The sequence below is a fragment of the Felis catus genome, chromosome B1, assembly GCF_018350175.1.
Source record: "Felis catus isolate Fca126 chromosome B1, F.catus_Fca126_mat1.0, whole genome shotgun sequence".
NCBI lineage: Eukaryota > Metazoa > Chordata > Mammalia > Carnivora > Felidae > Felis > Felis catus.
Genome location: NC_058371.1, coordinates 66535555 through 66561185, shown reverse-complemented (window position 1 = coordinate 66561185; position 25631 = coordinate 66535555). Strand labels below are relative to the sequence as shown.

Below are 25631 nucleotides of genomic sequence, written 5' to 3'. Positions count from 1 at the left end.
ATTTGCTTTATTTCTTAAATTCCACATATGAGTGACATCATATGGTATTTGTATTTCTCTGACTTATTTCACTTAATGGAATATTCTCTAGCTTATCCAGTTGAAAAAATGGGCAGAAGACATGAATAGATGCATTTCCAAAAAGACATACAGATGGCCAAACAGACACATGAAAAGATATTCATCAGAGAAATACAAATCAAAACTACAATGAGCTATCACCTCACACCTGTCTGAATGGCTCCTATCAACAACACAAGGTGAGGATGTGGAGAAAGGGGAACTCTCCTGCACTGTTCGTGGGAATGCAAACTGGTGCAACCACCCTGGAAAACAGAGGTTTTTGAGGTTCCTCAAAAAGTTAAAAATAAAACTACCCTATGATTCAGCAATCACACTACTAGGTATTTATCCAAAGAATACAAAAATATTAATTCAAAGGTATACATGCACACTGATATTTATAGCAACATTATCTACAAAATCAAATTATGGAAACAGCCCAGGTGACCATTAACTAATGAATGGACAAAGAAGAAGTGATATATATATATATATATATATATATATATATATATAATATACATACACAATGGAAAATGCTTGAGCCATAAAAAAGAATGAAATATATTATGTTCTTTATTAAATTTGTGTTTGTAATTGATTTTAAAATGTACTAGTAATTTTGAAAAAATCAAGGGAGTGATGTGTATAAGTGTGTGTGTGTATACACACACATAGTCATTTGTTAAATCTTAATATTACATTATTCAGATCATATATATACTTAATTTACTTGATCTAATAGAATCTCCAGAATTAAGACCCATTACTATTTGGTTTCTATGATTTTCTTTACTTCTATGTAGCTTATACTTTCATTATTTATTTATTTATTTATTTATTTTTAAAGTTTATTTATTTATTTTGAGAAAGGGAAAGAGAGAGAGAAAGGGAGGGACAGAAAGGGAAGGACAGGGAATCCCAAGCAGTCTCCATGTTGTCAGTGCAGAGCCTGATGCGGAACTCAAACCCACGAACCTTGTGATCATGACCTGAACCAAAATCAAGAGTTGGACACTTAACCAACTGAGCCACTCAGGTGCCTTTAGCTTATACTTTGAAATACTTTGACAATCAATCTTGTCATTCTAGATTTAATAGACATTCTAAAATACTAATGGGATATGTTTGAATATTAAAATTTAGTTATCCAATATTTCCAGATATGCTTCAATTTTTGCATATGCCCTAATTAACACACACACACGCACACACAAACACACACACACACAGTGAGTTTTCTAATTGCTGCAGTATCTAAAACTGCATGGCATATGGTGCAGTTGCACCAAAATTGACAAAATGGAATAATATAATATTTCTGTCAACAATCAAATTTTTAAATGATGCAAAACCAGCATGCTATGTGTTAATATAATATCTTTAATCTAATCTATATATTTACTTTTTCCCAATTTATTATAATTATTTCCCTAAAGAACAATTAATGTATCAAAAGGATGTTTATTGGTCTAGACAAAGTCATGGATTATATTTTATTCATAAGCTCAAATGTTGAATGCTTGCTACTCTTTGCTAATAGTTCTGACCACAGTGCATAATTTGAATTAAGGGCAAAACTGATTTGAAAGTTGGTGGGTAAGCTGAGGCACAGTATGGTAATAAATGATTATTTGCTTCTAATAGCTATATATTTCATGTATGTTGACTCCCTATCTTGATTATCATGAGACTGTCCACAAGTATGCAGATCCAGGTATAAAAGAACATTGTAATTTTTCATAGAAGTGTAAAAATAATTACACACAGGAATAACAGACTTTTTTTTTTAATTCAAGTAACAGTCTATTCTTTTGACACTAAGGCAATTTTGATTCTTTTAAAAGTGTTGAAATGTGTCTTCAATACATTTATCAAACATTAAAACATAATCATGTTTGGTATTTTAGTGTCAGTTTCATCCAAATTATACTATTTACATAATTTAATTATGTATGTAAACATGAATCTGAAAACATTGAGAATTCTATCATTTCTCAGCTCTAGTATAAAAGAACAATTAAAACTTTTCTAAGTCACCAAGTGTAGCTGAAAATTACTGTAAAATAGCTGTGATGTACCACAGAGACAGCTACATTTTGCTGATGAATATAACTGAAAAGCTAAGTGCTTTTCCAATTACCAATAGGACTATAAATTCATTAAATACAAACAGACAAAAAACCAAAAATATGCTTGTATGCTCTGGTTAAGACTTAATCTCCTGGGAAATAGGAAAACTTACCAAGACTTAAGACTGCAGACAAGAACTTCCATAGCATAACTTTCAGAATACATTCCTATGTATGAAGTTTCCCAGAAGAGGTAAATGATATTTGAGTGTTTTCGGAAGGATAGTGAAAATCGGCTTTGATAAGGTGCTGGTATAGTTCTTTTTTTTTCCATTCATACAGGAACAGATAAATGGTAGATATATGAACAAGTGGCATGAGAAGTAGCCCCTGATGACCTTTTAAGGCTGTAATGGTGGGTTGTCCATTTTCATCTTGTATTGATTTCCATGATAGTATTTATCCTTAATATTTTTCTCACTTGAAAATTTATATAATATGATAAATTGTTATATATGATTAAACATATTGTTTCATCCTGTAAAATCTTTTACTACTGAATGTAAAACCCAGTCAAATTAACTTATTTCTCAAAAGAAAACCCTGTGAGGAATTTTTGAGTGGGAATCTGAAAGGCAATAAGGTTCTAAATTGCATTTTTTTAAAAAATGCTTCAACTTTACGTAGATATAATTAAATGGAATTTGGTTTGCCATACATGCTGACACTTCTCTGGGAATATATTCCATTGCCCAATATTTTCAGTTAATTTGCCTTTTATCTAGTTTCTTATTTTCTGACCCAAATCTGTTTCTCCCTCATGGCTTTCCTATTTCTATCAATGATGTCGTATTTAAAACCGGTCATGTTTACCTCTTTTTATGACCCATATTTATTCAGTTGGCATTTCATGTCTGGTTCCTTAATACACCTTGTTTCAAAATATATACTTTCAAATCAATTCTCTTATATTAAAAACTATAAACTCACCTTATTGCAGCAGCCTCTCAACTGATACCTCTTCCTCTAATTTCCCTTTTCTTCAGTCAACTCTTCATTCCATTAAAAAATAATAAATTCTAGAGGCACCTGGGTGGTTCATTCATTTAAGCATCTGACTCCCGGTTTCGGCTCAGGTCATGATCTCACACGGTTCATGAGTTGGAGCCCCTACCTCAGGCTCTGCACTGATGTGTGGAGTCTGCTTGGGTTTCTCTCTCTCTCTCTCTCTCTCTCTGCCCCTCCCCCGCTCACTCTCTCTGTCTCTCTCAAAATAAATAAACTTACAATATTAAAAAATAATAATATTAAATTCTAAAAGTGCTGTTTTCACTGCCATTTCTGTTTTCAAAAATTATTGAGTCCCTATTGTCTGGATTAAGTCCAGCCTCTTTACATTGGTTTCTTCTTCCTTTCCCACCCTCCCAAATCTGATCATAACCTACTTTTCTTACCTTATCAAATATCACCTTCTTTACATAAAACATTTACTTCTTCAGTTTCAGTCAAGGACCTCCCATATCATATTCCCATTCTTTGTTTCACACCTTTTCTCATTCCAGGGCCCTTCACTGCTATCACTTCACTTTTTACTCTGTTTAGTAGAAATATGCTATTTGATAGAGTTGTGTTTATTTGTTTGTTTGTTTAGTGCAGTTATCTCATAATTTTACGTTGGTTTTTCTAAACTTTCAGTGTTTACACATACCCACATTATCACTGACATCATTATTTGCAATACAACTTACATTTTCTATAAAAAGATAAACTAAATTACCTTTTTTTGATTGTTCTCACTTTACTTGCCCTCTACCTCATCCCATCAATTTTCAAAATAATGCAGAGTACCAGACTATGTTTGAGCACGTGGAGGAAAAACAAAGCAAAACACTGTTATGCGCATTAAAACATTGACTGAACTCAAGCGGTAAAATTTAAGAGGTTTATTCTCCTTTTATCAAGCAATGTCTACAGACAGAGCATCCACATGGTGTAAGCTACTGAAGAAGGATGTATGAGACAGACTTACATTAAATCATTAGACACTTTATATGGTTCATGTTCACAAGGGAGAAAATCGCTAAAAAGGAAAGCAGGTAAGTAGAAACATAAGCTGATCTTTGTTGTTTATTAAATCTACCTCCCATAATGTTTCCTTAAGCTAAGAAGAAATCTACTGTATCACACAGCTCAGGATGCTATATATACATAAGATATTACACACTATAAAATTTCAGGTTTCTAAGCAGTTTTATACAATTTAAACTTGAGTAAAATTTGTATTTAAAAAAGACCTTATTGGATTACCTTCAGTAAACGGAGGTCATTTCAACAGCCCATTAGCATTTTTAGCAACAATTAAAAAAAATAAGTAAAAAGATTCTCCAAACATGTAAGCTATTACTTTAAGCCTAGATAATTATCTGCTTATTTCAGTAAACCAACTTTCTAGTTTTAATCCACGTCTACTGGCCTTTTATTTGCCCTTAAAAAAAAAAGAAGCAATAATTTTTACTTCTATACAGTTTCTCAAATAAGAGGATTAGTTGTTTCAAACCATAGCACACAGTTAATGAGGGGGTCATTTAAGGATTATGTAGGAGTTGAGCAGAAGTTACTTAGGAAAGTTCTTAAAGAATGAAGTTCTTTGATGAGTTATATTTAAATTGCCAAGGCAATAGTGAAGTATGTCTTTACTCACCACTGTGGAGCTATCCCCTTATTTCCAATTTCTGCTACTAATTCTCCTAACCCGCTAATATTCATCAGTTCTTGGTGTTAATTTCCTCATATGAGGTTTACTCTAAGCAGATACAAATGGTAGTACTTTTTTAAAACTGAAAGTTCCTGCTGATTCAATTCTGGACTACATGAAAAGAAAGGAATCGACTCTGCTAATAATAAACATTTGTAAGCAGTTGACATCCCAGACAAACTTGCATTAAAAATACAATGCACTCCAATGATTAAAAGCAAAATGAATAGAGAATACATTGCAAACATTTTTTCATAATTATTTTTCCTCCTTTCCTCCTCATTTTCCATAGCATGCTGCAGACCATATAGTAAGTATTAAATAGAGTTTGTCACTGGTGTACGACCTAAGGCCAACTTATGCCTTCAAATGATATTTCGTTGAGGTTTAAACCAATGCTGAAGACAGGATTTGGTGTAAGAGATGTTAAACTTTTCTCTTTTAATGACAAAAGATTTGTAGTTATGAGGGTGTTCAGTATGCAGCTTTCAGCCTACTTTTTCCTCTTGTGACATTCCCTTCAAGGCACAAAAGATTATAAACAGTGGATGGGACAGAATATTTTGAAGTAAGAATTTTAAGGTTCCACAAAACCTTTCTATTTCTAGTGTAAGCATACCAAAAGACAGAGAAAAAAATAATAGATAAACCACTTCCAAAATGAAATGCTTAAAGTCATCTGAAATTCCCTGCAGTTATTTTTTAATTGTTTAAATTTCTACTTTGTTGGCCTGAATGTAATTATAGATTTGAATCTTGTGATTGATTTAGTTTTTTTTATTAAATGTCGTGTTAAATATTTCTAGTCAACCAATATTACTAATTGTGTTCATCTTTGCAAAAGAAAAAATCTGTTTTATTTGGGTCTATCAAGTAACTTATGTTTGACTAGGGTGTGATCTTGAAAAGTTAAGCTGTAAATTTAAACAATGGGTTAAGTGCAATGTACTGGAAAACTCTTCATTCAATAATTATCTAATAGGGCTTCTAGGCATCTCCAACCCAAATGACTGTATTTCCTTTCTCAACTTCAGTGATCTCACAGTTTAACTTATTGAGTCGTCCATCTAGTATAAAGAGAGAGTCCTTGGAAGGTGTCATCAGGTACTGACCAAACAAGCCACTGTCCTGGATTTGCCTGTTCTTCTGGTTCCAAGGCCATTCTTCTGCCTTGAGTGGTTCCTTAAGACTCTTTATCATCTTAACCTTCCCAGAGGAGAGCTCCACAAAGAGCACATCAGTTTGTGTGCTTGAACTACCATAAATGTTGTATTGGTGAGCTTCGGTAAAGGATGGCTGAAATGCCAGATCAGATATGTGCAGATTTGTGTGAATATCAAAAGCCTCCTGTATTTCTCCTCGGATGGTAATGTACTGGACCCTTACAAGACCTCTCACATCATTAATGCTGACAAGATAGTGCCCATCTGGAGAGACATATGGAGTGCCCGTCACATCGCTATTGAATCCAATGACTGAGTCGGTTACACTGTCCACCATAAGCTGTGGTGGAATTGCCCCAGTGCTGTCAGGTTTGCAGCCAATAAAGTAGTATCCTCCCAAGTGTGTATATGCCAATGACTGAGGAATGCACTTATAGTCCATCAAGTTAATTGTCTTGATGTATGACATGGTTTCAAGATCAATTTTTTGTAATGCAGCTTCATCTTTGTGAAGAATAAATCCAAACCTGAAAAGATGAAAACCAGAGTTAGACAGGAAACTACAGAGGAGTAATCCCATATGAAAATGTACCGTGGGCAGGTGGAAAGGGCCATCGCAAGTCCACACATTAATTGTCAGGCTATGCAGCAATTTGTGTCACCATCGTGTTAGAATTAAACTTTAAAATTTTGCCACCCTCCTCCTTTCTCTAGGTCATTCCTTCATTACAGCTAAACAATTGTAACTCATGGTGTAGAAAACAAAATAATTAAAAGCAATATATCTAGTTAATTGGAACAACAAATTTTACTTTTACCATACAGGGGGAAAAAAGTAAAAATCATCTTGTGTGTCTCTAATCCTGATATTGAACAAGTTTGGTTTACTGCTACTAAAGTCAGCAAGAATAAAATACTTGAATATATAGGTATTTCACTCACTTCATTTCCTTCTTGTCTCATGACCAACAGAAAAGTGTGACAGTCATCTCTACTTAGACAATTATCCACCACTTTCTACTTTCTCATTTTAATAAACTTTACAGGACTACCTTAATAAATGAAGTTTTTTTTTTGCTAGAAAGCTATTAAACTTCTATTTATTAGATTTTAGGATTACTTTGATTAACAACTTTTATAATTTTAACACTTATTATAAGTTTTAAATACAAGTTACATTTTTCAACCTTGCTATGCTTAAATTGTTATTGTTTCTGGAGGTATATCTAAGTTATATTGGTTATCTTATAGTGAACAATGATAAACCTTAAAGATTTATGATATTTTCTGTTAAAGTTCATTTAAAAGTAAATATTTCTTATCTGTTTTGGTGTCCTCTTTAACTACTTCAGTATTTTTCACAGCATTTGTCTGGAATACTCGCTACAAATTATTATAAGTCTCTGTGATGAATGTAAATGTATTTTTAAACTGAGACCCATAAGACCAGTGGGTTCTTATGAAAAATAAGTAAGTTAAATAAGGTAAAATGAGATGGGGGCTACTATACGAAATTATATCCGAAAGGACACTGGTCAATGAAGAACTCTACTTTTTTTGTTAATAATATTGATTAAAACACAACCTAGTATTTGTTAATAATATTGTTATTATTTTTTTGTTAATAATATTGATTAAAACACATCCTAGTATTTCCAAAAGCTCCTTAAATATAAAAAAAGTCATCTATTATTACATTGACTGCGCTTAAAAATGAAAAAAAAATAAGATGACTTGTGACAATGTAAAACAAACAAAAACTCTAATGATAACCAATTATGTTATTGTCATCTGCAGGAATCATTTTCAATATGCTAATATTTACACAAAATTTTATTTATGTAAAAATGACCATTTCCACACATAACACATACATATAGTGCATTTGGGGCAATAGTTCCTGAAAATTTCAAATATAAGCACATGGCAAGCTCAAAAATATAAATAAACTCATCTTTAATATCATAGAGAAGATAAGATGAATGTTGTCAAACATCAGTCCTGTGTTGTAATTGTAGAAAGCAGCAAGTGCATAAGCACAAATACTTTACTGAAATGGATATAAAGTTGTAACTGTTTCTATGTTCTCATATTATATATGGTTGGGAAACCATATTGCAATTTTCACTATATTTGAACATTGGTGAAGAGACTATTTGTCCTTAGAGAGATTACAACTCCATCTATACAAAAGAAAAACTACAATGTATACCTAATCCTTTTTAAAAAAAAGTTTTAAGCATTTATTGAACATCTACCGAATACAAGGTGCTGGGAATATATTAAGGACCAACATATCTCTCCCTGCTTTTAATGAGTCTAGGAAATGATTAATAAAAAATGACAACTTAGTGATTAATGTTTAATTATAGCATTCTGCTATACTATGACTTAATTTAGTAATTATCACTTATTCTATTTACACGAGATGGAATAAAGTAATCATTTTGAAAATAACATTTCTGATGTATTTCAGAATGACATTCACCATTTCGGCTTATTTCCTGTATCCTTCTATTTCCTGTGTCCTTAATAACTATGTTTGTGTCATTTCAGTAAAGACAGCTCATACCGTACCTATTTAGGATAAATTTTAGTTTTATTTATAATGATATGAAGAAACATTAATATTATTAAAAACCACTTCTTAGTTTTTCCACTAAAATATTAATAACCTAGCAAAGCTCTTAAAATACTACTGAATATTAAAAAATAGAAAAGAAACCAAACCTCAAACTGAAAACTGAGTCCCATTGTTTTTTGTCAACATCAAAAACACTGTAAAATCCTAGATATCACTCTCCTACTTGTCTTAATAAATAATTAACTTTGATTATTGTAAAGGGATATTTTTCCATTAATGGATAATCATTAAGGATATGCAAGTGTGTATATGATTGTATGTGCTATTATTTATGAAATTTTGAATAATAATGGAAGATATCGTCTTTTTTATGTTATGTGTTGTACATGTGCCCAGAGACAAAAGCAGTAACATTCACACTTAATAAAAGCAAGAAGCCAATCAAGTTTTGGCATTTCAGCACCTCTCTTAACCTTGAGTCTTCCAGTCCCTTGGCAATGGTTTTTGAATGCTAATGAAGAAGAATGAGAAAGCTCCAACTACTCATGAACTATTTTAACTCTAATACTAAAGAATGCACTCAAGTTTTCTGTGATACAATCCGGCCTCTTTTGGAGGTAATTAAAATTTTAAAAAATGGTCCCGTTAAAAATGCAAAAGCTCCATGTGGGGTGATAAAATTACATCTATTTTGGCATCCATGCTGCATGCTCCTTTAGGACTAGAGATCTAGCTACATAAGCAGATGCATGAGAATGCCTTCAATTTTTCACTACTGATTTATTGGGTAGGAAGTGGTGTCTCTAATTCAAAATTTCCCTCTAGTACAGATTGATATTCAGAAATCTCCCACTGTTCATTAGTCTGTGATTAATATTTACGAGGCTCTCAGCTTTCATGCCTGCTTAGTAAAATAAAATCCTGCACAGTACTAGGCCTAACATAGTTTGTCTAATATTTGTCAGAATGTGTATAGGAAGTTCCAGACTGTAAGAAATGAGAGGTAAAACTCTCGGAATCACTTCTTTTACTAGGAAATTAGTAAACCTAGGAAAGTGTGACCTCCCAGCGCGGCATTGTGTGGATTTGTTGTTGGAGCTGGTGAGGAGAATTAGAGCCGTGTTTTTCTTTCCCAAATTTCTGAAGTGTAATCAATCTAGTTCATTATAGATGTTTTTAAAAAGTTCAACTTTAATTACTGCTTTTGTACTTTAAGGTGAGGTCCTGAACTGATTCATACAAGAGAACTTGTTTTGGACGATGTAAAGGTTTTCAGTCCAGGCTGATTTAGTCTCATGATCCAGTTTTTCAAGGTAATAGGTGACTTTGTGTAAAGTCCTCGACTGCCATGAGTTTCAATGTTTTCATTAGCAGAAAAAGGATAAAAGTACTACCTTGCTTTGAGGATAAAAGTGAAATGTGTGTTCTTACCAGGCAAACGGTACATCCTTAATAAATAGAACTTGCTTATGCTTTACACTGCAACTAACATCATTTCCCTATTGTCAATCAAATAGGATATTTCCTGTGGGACAGCAGATTGTTATAATTCATAAATGGGGAAAAGAAAAACAAATTATGGATTTTTCTATATAGCCAGTATTCCCAGTTTTTAAAGATTTATTTATTTTTATTTTTTTTTAATTTGTTTTGAAAGAGAGAGAAGGAGAAAGAGTGGGGCAGGGGTAGAGAAAGAGGGGGAGAGAAAGAGATCTCACAAACCATGAGATCATTACCTGAGCAGAAATCAAGAGTCAGACACTTAACTGACTGAGCCACCCAGGTGCCCCAGTCTTCCCAGCTTTTAAAATAAGCACATCATGTTACTCAAATGTGGCAAGATTTTTCTACTTGTGAATGCAGCAGAGATCGCACTGACAATAGAAATTCACATTTTTATTCTTGCTCTCACTTGTGCCAACAGGATCTATGGCTGGAACACACCTCACCCAAAAACCAAGTCTCTCACATTGTTAGGAACGAAGGCGGTCAGCTCACTCCTTTGTTTGGAGGTGCTGTTTCAGTTGAGGGCCTGGACCACTGAGTCATGGTGTGCTGGGTGATTTTGACGTCGGCATAGATAATGGGATTTAAAACAGATACCTGTCTTACTCAAGAATTTTCACTAAAAGTGAAATTCACTAAAAGAAAATTTTGTAGGCAGCTTTAGGACACGGATGTCTAAAGACACAGAGAACTGCAGTCAGAGTTTATGTCATGGCAATTCAAGAGCCTTGCAAAGGAAGTTATTTGGCAGAGAAGGGGAAAGAACAGATACTTAGAGAGAAACATGGCTGAAATACCATGAAGCCGAATAAAGAGCTACTCAAAGACCTCCACATCCCACAAGACCAGGCTGCATTTTTTGCATTTGAGTAATGTTTGATTTCCCCAGATGTCTCACCCAGTTCCCAAATGAGTCTGATCAGACAGAGTCTCACAGAGCAATTTTCCAGTTATTGTCACCTCACATCATCTGCCGTGTTAGTCTGCCCCTATTCTGCTTTTTGAGATACTACTGAAGGAATTTCAGAATTACAATTAATAACCTGTATTACCTTTCATGGTTGGTGTCAAGAATGTTAATAATCCAAAGCTTGGGGTGAAAAAAACTCATAAGATTTGCAGAATAACAATTATTTTATCTCCTGAGTCTTAATACCACCTTTCCCCAGAGTTCTCATAGATTCTCACCTGAACAGCTCACCCTACTGCTGACTTTTAGTATTTAACCAGTGAGATCACCACCCCCCCCCCCATACTACAAGCTGGGAAGTGTCCCTGATGCTCCCTCTCCATTTCTACATGACTTCTTTCCTCATACCCTACCATCTACACCTCCCCAGATTTAATTTTTTTTAACGTTTATTCATTTTTTGATAGAGAGAGACAGAGTATGAGTGGGGGAGGGGCAGAGAGAGAGGGAGACATAGAATCCGGAGCAAGGTCCAGGTTCTGAGGTGACAGCACAGAGCCTGATGAGGGGCTCCAACTCATGAACTGTGAGATCATGACCTCAGCTGAAGTCGGACATTTAACCAACTGAGCCACCCAGGTGTCCCTACACCTCCTTAGATTTTAAAACAAGTATTTCTATGTATATCAATGGATGCAAAGGGGAAGTTGTAAGTACAGATTGGATGTATTTGGGCATCGGATTCATCAGACACTCTATCCTGTTATAAAAACAGCACTGATGTCTATTACTGATGTCTCAGTAATAGAAACCATGTTCTTTGAAATAGAGCAGAATAATTTCAACAGCCCTAGGAATTAGTTGTATTGAGGCACAACATCCAAAACATATTATCATAATTAGTACTTCATAATAGTAGTGGGCGGGATTATTAATACCTTGTTTTTTTTAATTGGATAATAAGTACCTTGTTTTTTTTTTTAAATTGGAAGGTAAGAGATGCTTAACAGATGATAAGAAACAAAAATTATAACTTTCTCTCTGTATAATTAATATATAAACGCACATATACAATGTGCTGTTGAAATGACATCTTCCATTGTGTAACAGCTGACAGAGAGTTTTCATGGGCACAAAGCATAAATCTGACATGAGCCATTATTCACTAGTTTATGAATTCCTTTATATTTAGTTGTTTTCTATTATCCCAGACTGACCCTTGTAAGAAAAGATTGAATGCTGTTCCTACTCAAGTACCAGAGGATTTAGTTTTTATCTGAACTTCACATAAATAGCTCAGTAAAACACACCTGTTCATAAATAGTAGTCACATTCATATTCGGGATATGGGAAGCACAGAGAAATAAAATTGACACATTTAGTAGAGATTTATAACTAGGGCAAGGACAGTTTTTGAATAGACCTAATGCTTTGATGCGTTTGAGAAATGGTACTACTTTGAAGTTTTCTGTTTTCAAAACATAGGTTGGAAAAGCTAGAATGAACCACAGGATGCCTCCTGCCTCCCTTTTTAAAGTATATTATAGAAATTCTATAGTAAAGATTTTAACATTACTTCACCTACTTTCACTTTTAGAAATTTTTCCTTTAAAAAAATGGAATGTGTTTTGGAATACTAAATTCCCTATTTTCTTCCCTCTCTGGTACCCTATTGTTCTGACCTGTAGAAAGTTTGATTCTTCTAGGCCAAATCAAAACATAAATGCATAATTTGATTACAGTATATTCATGATGTCTAATTGCTTGATAGAATTAATACAGTGTCTAGAGGTCTATCACTTCTAGTGTCCAGAACATTAAAAAATAAATAAATAAATAAACAGATTTATTAAGAATTCTGTGCACACCATATATACTACAGAACATATTTCAAAAACCAAAGTCCTCAACCTCTTTTCGAAGAGCTTAAAAACTTAGGGAAAAAACAAAACAAACAAACAAAAACAAAACAAACAAAAACAAAAACAAAAACAAAACACCCTGACACCGACACCTGTGCTTTCAGATGGCATTTTAAAAGTTTGGTTGCTCTCCTTAATTTGGTTTTGGAAAAACATGAAATTCTGAAAATAGGAGCCTCTTGAATCCTACCCATTTTTCTGATTAGGATATGTTTTATGCAGGAGTTGACAAATGGAGCAGGGATGCCAGAGTGGAAATGGAGTTAGTAATTAGAAGAAAGAAATAATTTGTGAATATAAAGGTGGAAATACAAAAGGAAAGTAAAACAAAGGCAAGAGCAAAATCTGTTAATAAATAAAATACTACTGAAGTATCCATTGCATACCTACAAGAAAGAAATAATGGGTGAGAAAAAGATTCAGTAGGAACTAGGTCTGTCATGAGTTGGGTTCTAGATACTGTATGACCAAATTCAATATTATTCATGTCCTGCTATGTTCAGTACACTTTGTACAACCTTATAAAGGAAATGGAGAGGAAATAAATGATTCCTATCCTTAAGGTAATTATAGTCAAACAGTGGGGTGCTTATAATTGTATGCCCTGACTTTCAAAAAGTGTTTAGGGAGCCTCTTCAAAGATGAGAGAAGGGATGGATATAGTTATATCCCTGTTTCAGCTACTAATTTACATTTCTGTTATGCTAGGCTTTCACTTGAAGAGAGAGTTTATATTAGTCTGGATCCCAGAAGGAAAGGAATAAATTTCAATTAGAATAAATCAAGGAGGGTGCAATAAAGAGTCTGTTTACAGTGAAATAGAAATTGGTCACAAGAGACAGTGCAGTAATATGGGGAGAGTAATAATAAGGCTGTTGTCACTACTTTATCTGGGAAGGAAGGAGTTATATAGAGAGGTGCCTCTTGTGAGTATCTGTCTCCTTTGATCTAAAGAAACAGCTGATTGCTTACAAAACAGCAGACATGGGGTGGGAGGAGTGGGGGAATAAGCAGTGGGAGGGTAGGGTGGATTCTATACTCTGGTCTCATGCTCCTTCTTCATGCAATCTCCAGTCAGGCTTTTCATTGGCCCAAACAACCGGAAGCCATAGTATCCAGCCTTCTGGGATAGAAAGCAAGATAGTGAAGGCTAGAGTGTGTACCGGGGGATAGAAATGCAAAGCAGCATCCACAGATTTCCTTGGCCAAAGAGACTTGAAAAAAATGAATTCTAGTGAATATACAGAGCTACATCAAGTAAGGATTATGACATGTGACATATACGTTTAGTCTCTTTTTTATAATATTTATTTATTTTTGAGAGAGAGAGAGAGAGAGAGAGAGAGAGAGAATCTGAAGCAGGCTACAGGCTCTGAACTGTCAGCACAGAGCCTGATGTGGGGCTCAAACTCATGAACCATTAGAGAACATGACCTGATCATGAGATTAACCGATTAACCGAATGAGCCACCAGGTGCTCCTATATTTAGTTTCTAATTGGAATCATTTGACAACTGGTAAAGAAAAATTGTGTAACTTTCCAAGCTGGGAGATGAAACATTATTTTTTAGGTGTACTTATTTATTTTGAGAGAGAGAGCGAGACACAGAGAGAGAGGGAGAGAGAGGAGGGAACAGAGAGAGAGGGAGAGAGAGGAGGGATTAAAGGGAGAGGGAGAGAGAGAATCCCAAGCAGGTTCCATGCTCAGCCCGGAGCTGGATGCTAGACTAAATCTCAGGACCTCAGCAGAGATCAGATGCTAAAGAGTCAGATGCTTAACTGACTAAGCGACTCAGGCGCTGGGGAGAAAGAACATTCTTGATTTTTTTTTTCCACCTGAAATAAATGCTTCTTTAGATAGCACTTTCTTATTTCTGGTAAAGCTTTAGAAAATGTCTCTTACCTTTTGTTACTGGTAAATATTTTCAGTAATTGTTGTGTAATAAATGTTTGTGTCCCCCCACCAGACCAAATTCATGTATTGAAGCCCTCATCCCCATTGTTTTTGGAGGTGGCGCCTTTTGGAAGAAATTAGGTTGTGAGGGTGAGCCTTCATGGATTAGATTCGTGCCCTTGTAAGAAGAGTCATAAGAGAGAAGATTTCTTGCTATCTCTGCCACGTGAGGACACAGTAAAATGATGGCAGTCTACAAATTTGGAAGAGGGCTCTGCCCAGAACCCAAACATGTTGACATCCTGATCTCTGACTTCCTAGCCTCCTGAACTATGATAAATAAACTCCCATTGTTTAAACCAGCCAGTCTGTGATATTTTGTTAAAGCAGCCTGAACTGGCTAAAGCAAACCTCTTATCAGAGAGGTGCTTCTACTTTTCTTGAAATGGGGCTGAAGCATTGGAACTGGGTAAGGCATAGAGCCTTGAAAGGTTTTGAGGTGCATGCTAGAAAGAGTCAATACTGCTGTGTAGAGGCCACTAAAGACATTCCTGGTGAGGGCTCGGAAATAAAAGAGGAGGGCTGGAGAGAAAGCCTTCATCTTCTTAGAGAATTCATAAGTAATCATGAACAGAATGTAGAAATATGGATGGTAAAGGCCACTCTGATGAGGTTTCAGATGGTAATGAGGAATATGTTATTGGAAACTGGAAGAAAGGCATTTCCTTACGGTAAATTGACAGAGAATTTAGTTAAACTACGGTAGTGTTCTAGCATTTTATGGAAAGCAGAACTTGAGAACGATGAAATTGGATAATCAACTGAGATTTATAAGCCAAGTGTTGAAAGAGTGATTTGGTTTCTCCTGATACTTATAGTAAAGCGAGAGAAGAAATTAATGAATTAAAGAGAGAATTGTTAAGCAAAAAGGACCCAAATCATAAATATTTGGAAAAATTTTAGCCTGTCTATAATACAAAAAAAAAAAAAAAAAGGAAATGCTTGTTCAGAAAAGAACATTAAGGGTGGGGAAAACCAGCCCCTTAATAAGGAGGTTAACATAGTGTGAACCACAGAACTAATCAGCCACCCCTGCAGGGAGAGTGCCAGTTTGAACTGAAGGGGATGGAGACTGGATGGAATGAAGGAAAGCTCTTAGATGTCCTGAATTTTATGGGATGAGCCCACACAGCTATTTTTAAAACTTTTTTTTTAACATTTATTTATTTTTGAGAGACAGAGAGAGGCAGAGCATGAACAGGGGAAGAGGGGGGGGAGAGAGAGAGAGAGAGAGAGAGAGATACAGAATCTGAAGCAGGCTCCAGGATCTGAGCTGTTTGTTAGCACAGAGCCAGACGTGAGGCTCGAACTCATGAACTGCAAGACCATGACCTGAGTTGAAGTCAGATGCTCAACCAACTGAGCCACTCAGGCGCCCCTCCCACACAGCTATTTATCTGTGAACATGCATTATTATTCAAGATAAAGGGAAAAAAATGACTCCAAGGTGATTCAGTGATCATGAGGGCTACAGTCTCAGTTTGAAAGAGACAAAACATCACCCAGAAGCTTGGGGGTGCAACCCTCACCCTACGGAGCTGCAGGGACATGGCCACCCACTGCAGTGGGTCTGGAAGTCAGAACATCAAGTAAAAAGGGGTTATTCTCAAGCCTTAAAATCTTAGGGAGTTTCGCTTTCCTAAATTTTAGACTTGTCTGGGACTACTCACCACTTCCTTCTTATTTCTCCCATATGGAGTGGAATGTCTATCCTATGCCAGCACCATCATTTTATTTTGGAAGCACATAACATATTTGATTTCATAGGTTCACAGCTATAGAACAATTTTGCCTCAGTGTGAATCAAAGTCTTTCCCATATCTAATTTAGATGACATTTAGTTAAGACTTTAGACTTTAGATTTGATGCTGGAACAAGTTAAGACCTTTGGGACTGTTGGAATAGAATGCGTGCATTTTGCATGTGAGAAAGACATGAATTTGAGGAATCAGGGGTGGAATGCTATGACTGAATTGTGTCTCCCTCACACCTCAAATTCGTATGTGGAAGGCCTAATCCCCAATGTGATGTTATTTGGAGGTGGAGCTTTGGGGAGGAAATTAGGTCATGAGGGTAGAGCCCTCCTTAATGGGAATGGTGCCCTTAAGAGAAGAGACATGGAGATATGATCTCTCTCACTGTCAGCCATGGGAGGACACAGCTTAAGGCAGCCATCTGCAGATCAGGGAAAGGGCTCGCCACCGAAACTCGAGCGTGTTGGCAGCCTGATATCTGACTTCCCAACCTCTAGAAATAGGAGAAATAAACTTCTGTTGTTTAAGCCATCCAGTCCACGGTACTTTGTTAAATTAGCAGAACTAAGTTAGAAATCTGTGGTAAAAGTTATGTACATGATTAATACCAGTGGTTGTATTATTATTTTCCCATTACTTTTACATTTTCTTTAGGTGAAGCTGCATGAGTAATTTGTGTTTAACAGGCTAAAAGTTTATAAAATATGTTTAGAAATTTACCTGTATTTGGTAATTTTTAAAATTTTCTTAATCTGTGTATATGTTCTGAGTATGCAGAGTAAGGGAAAGGGGAGGACTTTGTTTTATTTTGTTTTGTTTGCATTTTTTATTCATATAAATGACGAAGTGTATATCTCATACGGTGTGTTTTGTTCTTTCAGCACTACGTTTTAAAGATATATTCGTGTTACTCTGCATATTTACTATACTGCTTTATAGTCACTCATAGGAAACCTATAGTAATATCCACCATATTTTACTTAATCACTTCCTTAATAATAAGTGTACTCATGTGGCTTCATTAAATTGGTGGGTTGGTTGGTGGCTGAACTTAGCAAGAAAGCCTGAGATGGATGAGCCTTCCTCTCTCCATGTGGTTTTCTGTCCTTCAAGGATGTTCACAAGACTTCCATCAAAGGTGACTGCAACATTCTAAGAGGGAAAGCTCCTGTCAAGCCTTTACCTCACTTGTGTTTGCTTATGTTCCTGGAAAGAAATAACATGCTTAGGGGCAATGTGCAAGGAGCGTCACCAAAAGCATGGATACTGAGAGATAGGATTCACTGGAGATCATTATCATAAAAAATTATCATATAAGGTAATGGCTCAATTGTTTTTTTTTTATTCTTTTTCTTTAATTTTTTTAATGTTTATTTATTTTTGAGAGAGAGAGAGAGAGAAAGAGAGAGAGAGTCAGTGGAGGAGGGGCAGAGAGAAATGGAGACACAGAATCTGAAGCAGGCTCCAGGCTCTGAGCTGTCAGCACAGAGCCTGACCCAGGGCTCAAACTCCCAAACCGTGAGATCATGACCTGAGCCGAACTGACTGAGGCCCCCCTCATTTTTTTTTATTCTTAAGATAGTTACCTATTAGCATTATTTTATTGAATAGTCCATCATTTCCCATTGATTTGGAGTGTCACTTGTTGGCCTACATGCATTTTGTCTATGAATGTTCTGTTTCTTTCAGCAGTCTTTCTCTTTCCTCATGCTTTTTGCACTATTTTATTCATTGAGCCTATATAATATGTATAAATATCCAGGAGAATGAATCTAACAATTTTCTTTCTCAAAACTTATTGGCTATTTGAGTGAGTGCGTGTGTATGTGTCTGTGTGTGTGTGTATCTGTGTTTGTGTGCCTGAGTGTGTGTGATGTTACTTAAACTTTTCAGTTTATCAGGTTAGAACATGATTAGAACTTTCATCTGATGAGGCACCTGGGGAGCTCTGGGGGTTAAGCATCTAACTTCTGACTTCAGCTCAGGTCATGATCTGAGGATTCTCTTGAGTTGGAGCCCCACCTCTGTCTGTATGCTGACAGAGTGGCCTGCTTGGGATTCTCTCTTTGCCCTTCCTTCCCTACCCTTTTCCTCCCCCCTTCTCCCCACACACTATCTCTCTTTCTCTGTCTCTCAAAATAAAAAAATAAACTAAAAACTTTAAAATGTTGATATATGAGGTGTTTATTAATTTACATAGTAACTGAGTTTTAACATTTTTAAAATAATATGATATGTATTTCTATTTATTTGATTTATTTTTTAATTTGATTCATTTTTAATTGCTGTATCAAAAAAAATTAATTTTTTCTTGGTTATATTCATAGATATTTTACCTTTTACTTGCTAATAATAATAGATTCTTTTTTCCATTATATCTCCTGATTGGTTTTGTTCATATGCATAAAGTTATTAATTTCTGATATTAATTTTGTGCCCCTTAACATTTTGAATTACTTTATTTTAGGTCTCCAGCCTATATTCTACTGTTATTTATATTCAGTCATATCATTTTTAGAGATGAATAATTTTACCTCCTCTTTTCTAACCAAATTAAGTCTTCATTTTGATCATTGCAGTGGCTAGTACTTTCCTTTTATTTTTAAAATATATATTTCTGGGACGCCTGGGTGGCTCAGTCGGTTAAGTGTCCGACTTTGGCTCAGATCATGATCTCAGGGTCCGTGAGTTCGAGTCCTGCGTCGGGCTCTGTGCTGACAGCTTAGAGCCTGGAGCCTGCTTTGGATTCTGTGTCTCCCTCTCTCTCTGACCTCCCCCGTTCATGCTCTGTCTCTCTCTGTCTTAAAAAAATAAATAAGCATTAAAAAAATTAAAAACAAAATAAAATAAAACATATATTTCAAAATTGGCCTTAATCTAGTGGTGTTTCAACAATACATAAAAATATTGATGGAAAGAATAAAAATTTCAGAAGCAGACATATGTGTTATGTGAAAGTTAAAATATAATAATAATAATAATAATGGTTTATTAAAACTGTAGAGAAGATATAGGCTACATTGTATGTTGAGATAATCACCTATCTAATAAGAAAAAATGTATATATAACTCATTTTCTGTGTAAAATAATACCTAGATAGGTGAAGGAGTTAAAATTACACTAATACTAAATAGTATTAAAAGATTGGTATTAAACAACAGTATAATAACAGCATTAAATGCATCAACAATTTAAATATTGGGGAAGATGATACCTTTTAAAGAAAAACCTTACATTCTTAAAGTCTAGAAGTGAAGCTTGATAAAGGTGATTATATTTTAAAAATGAACAATGGTTAATGCAATCCATAAAATGAGCAAAATATAAAAGAAGAATTCAATATTCTGACTATAAAATGAATTACTAAAATCAAAAAAGCAAGAAGTTAAAAAAATTAGCAAACAAATAGCTATTCCTCATGTGAGGGAGGGAGAATTAATTTAACCCCCCCCCCCAAATGTGGTATTTATTTTCACCAATCCATTGGTAACAAAAATAAAGTGTGTTTACAACGAGCACTGATTCTGGGGTGCCTGGGTGGCTCAGTCAGTTAAGCACCTAACTCTTGATATCAGCTCAGGTCATGATCTCACAGTTTCTGAGTTTGGGTCCTGAGTCAGTGTCTTCACTGACAAAGCGGAGGCTGCTTGGGATTCTGTCTCCCTCGTTCTCTGTTCTCTGCCCCTTACCCTCTGGCGCTCTCGCTCTCTCTCTCTCTCTCTCTTAAAAAAAATTAAACAGGGAGCCTGAGTGGATCCTTCCATTAAGCATCCGACTTCAGCTCAGGTCATGATCTCACAGTTTGTGTGTTTGAGCCCCGTGCCCCGCTTTGGAATCAGTTCTGTGCTGACAGCTCAGAGCCTGGAGCTTGCTTCAGTTTCTGCCCTTCCCCTGCTCATGCTTTGTTTCTCTCTGTCTCTCAAAAATAAATAAACGTTAAAAAAATAAAAATAAAAAAGGAAATAAACATTATAAATCCAACATTAGTAAAGATCTGATCAAATAGGTGTTCTCACTTACTGTTAGAAGCATAGATAATTTAGGCTTTTTGGAGAATGATTTGATGTTACCTTTTAAAATTAAAATATGACTCTGCTTTAATGAAGCAATAACATCTCTCAGTATCTCCTTTTAATTAATGCTCATAAATGACCACAAAGTAACATTCGTAAGGATATTCACTGCAGCTTTGGTTGCAATAAAGAAATTTAAAAATAATTTAAATGTCAAACAGTAGAGGAATGCTTAAATACACTATGAACAACCAAAAAAAGAAATCTCACACTATACAAAATCTTGCAGCTATACAAATGATAGGTTATTGACAAATGACATAGAGGTCTCTCCCAAAATGGTTAATTTTTAAAGACATACCAGATTTAAAGGAATACTAGATATTTTAATGCATTTATGTGTAATTGTTTCAAGAAATGGATTGAAAGTTTATTCAGCAATATGTCTCGTCTTCTAAAGAGAAAAGTTCTAAGAGTGCTTATAAAAGGAGTACTTATTATTATATAAACTTCTTGATGGTTTCAATATTGCATATATATTTCAAAATATATAAAAAAAACAAGCAGCTACATAAGTTTTCAACTAAAGAAAATTAGAGACATTTTAGTCTCTAATCATCATTTTCATTTCACAAATTAGGAATATATAATGGTAAAGAGTGTTCAATGAAATTGGCACTTATATTGCTAATAACAGTGGAATTGCATGTGGAAAATATTTAGTAATTAACATGAAGGATCTTTCACATATTTCTACCCTTTTTAGTAGTAATTCACTTTCTAGTTGACTATTCGGAGAAAACAATAATAAACAGGAATGAAGCTTTATGTATAAATACACTCATAATATTATTATGTATTGTAGTAAATATATGTAAGCAACCAAAAAGACCATATATGAATGAATATGTCAATGGTAATAGAGACACTTGATGCAATAGAGTACACATGTTGAAAATATAAAACACTAATTTAGGATTAATGTTCATTCAGTGAAGTTATAACAAAAAAGCACAATATTGTATGGATGATATGATTAAACCATTAATAAGAAACTAAACAAAGCCCATGCTTGCAATGAAGGTAAATATACCCAAAGTTTCACTTTTTGATCAAGTTTAGAGACTGAATTAGCTCATTTTTTAAAGTCTGCCATCTTTGTTCAAAGAGAATAGTCTACTTTTGTAACAAAAAATATATCATATATTTCTATGTGCTGATAGAAATAAAAGAGTATGTATTAAGTCTGGATAAAAAGCCCAGGTAGCACTCATTATAACTGCTCAATGTTTCAATCTTGAATATGCACTTACTAAGTGGCTAAATAAATGAACAGACTGTGAACCCACAATTATATAGTCAATTAACCTTCAAGAAAAAGAGGAAAGAATATATAATGGGAAAAAGATAGTCTCCTCAACAAATAGTGTTGGAATAACTGGACAGCTACATGTAAAAGAATGAAATTTGATCACTTTCTTATACCATACACAAAAATAAACTCAAAACTCACTAAGGACCTAAATATCAGACATGAAACCATAAACATCCTAGAAGAGAGCACAGGCAGTAATTTCTCTGACATTGGCGATAGCAACATCTTTCTAGATATGTCTCCTGAAACAAGAAAAACAAAAGCAAAAATATACTATTGGAACTACATCAAAATAAAAACCTGTGCAGCAAAGGAAATAACCAACAAAACTAAAAGATAGCCTACTGAATGGGAGAAGATATTTGCAAATGACATATCTGAGAAAAGGTTAGTATCCAAAATACATAAAGAACTTATACAAGTCAACATCAAAAACAAATAATTCAATTAAAAATAGGCAGAAGAAATGAACAGACACCTCTCCAAAGAAGACATACAGGTAGCCAACAGACACATGAAAAGATGTTCAAGATCAGTCATCGTCAGGGAAATACAAATTAAAATACAATGAGATATCACCTCACACCTGTTGCAATGGCTCAGATAAAGAATGCAAGAAACAAGTATTGGGGAGGATGTGGAGTAAAGGAACCCTTTACTGCACTGTTGGTGGGAATGCAAACTGGTGCAACCACTGTGCAAGAGTGTAGAGATTCCTCAAAAAATTAAAAATAGAACTACCATATGATCGAGTAATTGCAATAGTGGGTTTTTACCCAAAGAATATAAAAACACTGGTTCAAAGGGATATATGCAGTCTTTTATTTATTACAGCATTATATACAGCAGTGAAACTATGGAAGCAATACAGTGTCCATTGATAGATGAATGGATAAGGAAGATATAATGGAATATTCTTCAGGCATAATAGAAAGTGAAATCTTGCCATTTGCAACAACATGATGGATCTAGAAAGTATAATGTTAAGCAAAATAAGTCATTCAGAGAAAGAATAATACCATATGATATTTCACTCATATGTGGAATTTAAGAAACAAAACAAAGAAAAAAATAAGAGACAAACCAAAAAATGGACTCTTAACTACAGAGAACAAACAGATGGTTACCAGAAGGATGGTGAGTTGGCGGGGGGGGGGGGGGGGGTATGGGTGAAATAGGTGAAGGAAACTAAAACTACACTTCTCTTGATGACCACTTAATAATATATGGAACTGCTGAATCGTTATGTTGTACACTTGAAACTAATATAACAAAGTATGTTAATTATACTGGAATTTAAATAAATAAATAAATAAATAAATAAGTAAGTAAATAAATAAATAAATGTACAGACTATGCTTCATGCTTCAGTAAAAATTCATCCATGTAAAGACTTATCTGCAAAGAACGATCGACTTACTGGAAAAAACATTTTGAAAATACCAGAGTAGGGGTGCCTGGGTGGTTCAGTCAGTTGAGCATCCAGCTTTGACTCAGGTCATGATCTCATGGTTCATGAGTTTGAGCCCCACCTCCGGCCCTGTGTTGACAGCTTGAAGCCTGGAGCCAGTTTCTGATTCTGTGTCTCCCTCTCTCCTCCCTTCCCCTGCTCATGCTCTGTCTCTCTTTCTCTCTCAAAAATAAATAAACATTAGGGGTGCCTGGGTGGCGCAGTTGGTTAAGCGTCCGACTTCAGCCACGTCACGATCTTGCGGTCTGTGAGTTCGAGCCCCGCGTCAGGCTCTGGGCTGATGGCTCAGAGCCTGGAGCCTGTTTCCGATTCTGTGTCTCCCTCTCTCTGTCCCTCCCCTGTTCATGCTCTGTCTCTCTCTGTCCCAAAAATAAATAAAAAACGTTGAAAAAAATTAAAAAAAAAAATAAACATTAAAAAAAAAAGAAAATACCAGAATATGTTTTGATGTTAAATTAAATGAAAAACATGTAAATACAAATAATACCTGCACTGAAGATAATGAAACAATAAATTCATAGTATAAATAAGAATATAATAGTTGAATATTAGAGGACCAATGGAAAATGTTATGATTTGTAATACTAATAAATAATTTGCATAGTAAAATGAAATTAAAATTTTGCTTGAAGAAAATGGTTTGCAGCTGTAATTTTGTTTTATTTTATCTTCAAATTATTTTTTTTTTTTACCATTTATTTACTTTTAAGAGACAGAGACAGATTGTGAGTGGGGGAAGGGTAGAGAGAGAAGGAGGCACAGAATCCCCAGCAGGCTCCAGGCTCTGAGCTGTCAGCACAGACCCCGATGTAGGGCCCAAACCCACAAACTAAGTTTTCGCAGCTGTGATTTTAATAGATAGAAGAATGCAGCAGAAAACAATGGAATGGAAAAATTGGAAACAGGAAAGTTTTCTCCTCTCAAGACATCATACCACAGTGTTAGTCACAGATTATTTTTTTTATATTTCTCTAAACTATACTGTCTTTGAATATCTGCTTTGAAATTCATATATATATATATATATATATATATATATATATATATATTTACAAATTCTATATTCAAAAGAGCACCTTTGATAATTGTCTTAACTCTCATTTCAACAATTTTGGAAGGTTTTCCATTTTTAAGTCTGTTATGGGCAATTTGGTGACTGAACATCAGACTTTAAAAATGAATGTGATTTATTACAAATCTCTGAAAAGGCATATTCATTTCAAAGATTGAACCAGGCATACATACTATAGAAATGAAGACAAACAAGTCAAAAGTAGTTGAATTTGTATAACTACTTCATCAGTTCTGCTTTAAATTTTAATCTTATTAGCTTTAGCAGCTTTTCCCTGGTAACTTCTTTTAATTGGCACAATGCTGCTATAGAGAAACATGTAGTGAAGTTTTATGAGGAAGAAAGTAGAAATAGAAAAACCAAAGTGTGTCTGATACTTACGTTGTAAGCCTGCCCCAAAACTATAATTTTGTTGGTTTTATCTATGTTTGCACAATGGTGATTATGCTAGTTACTTCCCAGAACACTATAAGAATAAGTTAGTTTTAAGAATATCAGTGTTTTAAGTCATGAAATTCTTATATAGGGCAGAAGCAACATACATATAGCTAGAATGTTTATAACAATGAATTGAAAACTGGTGCTTTTTCACTTGGATGGAAATTAGATGGTTGCTGTCTATTTATTTACTTATTTGCTTGTGTATCTGTTTATTTATTTATTTATTTATTTATTTATTTATTTATTTATTTATTATTTATTTATTGTCAAATTGGCTTACATACAACACCCAGTGCTCATCCCAACAACTGCCCTCCTCAATGCCTATCACCCACTTTCCCCTCTCTCCCCCCACCATCAACCCTCAATTTGTTCTCTGTGTTTAAGAGTCTCTTATGGTTTGCCTCCCTCCCTCTCTGTAACTATTTTTTCCCCTTTCTCTCCCCCATGGTCTTCTGTTAAGTTTCTCAAGATTCACATATAAGTGAAACATATGATATTTGTCTTTCTCTGACTTATTTTACTTAGCATAACACCCTCCAGTTCCATCCATGTTACTACAAATGGCCAGATTT

At 34.7% G+C, this 25631-nt stretch overlaps 1 protein-coding gene and 1 long non-coding RNA gene across 5 annotated transcripts in view; one reads left to right on the top strand and one right to left on the bottom strand.

Moving 5' to 3' along the window:
- Positions 1–4063: 4063 nt before the first annotated feature.
- Positions 4064–25631, bottom strand: part of FSTL5 (follistatin like 5) — a 786930-nt gene continuing 765362 nt past the window's right edge. For all 4 annotated transcript variants that reach the window (XM_045055718.1, XM_045055716.1, XM_045055717.1 and 1 more), the window contains exon 16: positions 4064–6580. In XM_045055718.1, coding sequence (XP_044911653.1) covers positions 5878–6580 — 703 coding nt within the window. In that variant the 3' untranslated portion in view covers positions 4064–5877. The remainder of the gene's footprint in view (positions 6581–25631) is intronic.
- On the top strand, positions 11292–15231 carry LOC109498910. Its single transcript, XR_002155941.3, has 2 exons — positions 11292–11762; positions 14943–15231. It is a non-coding gene; the product is annotated as an uncharacterized LOC109498910 (long non-coding RNA).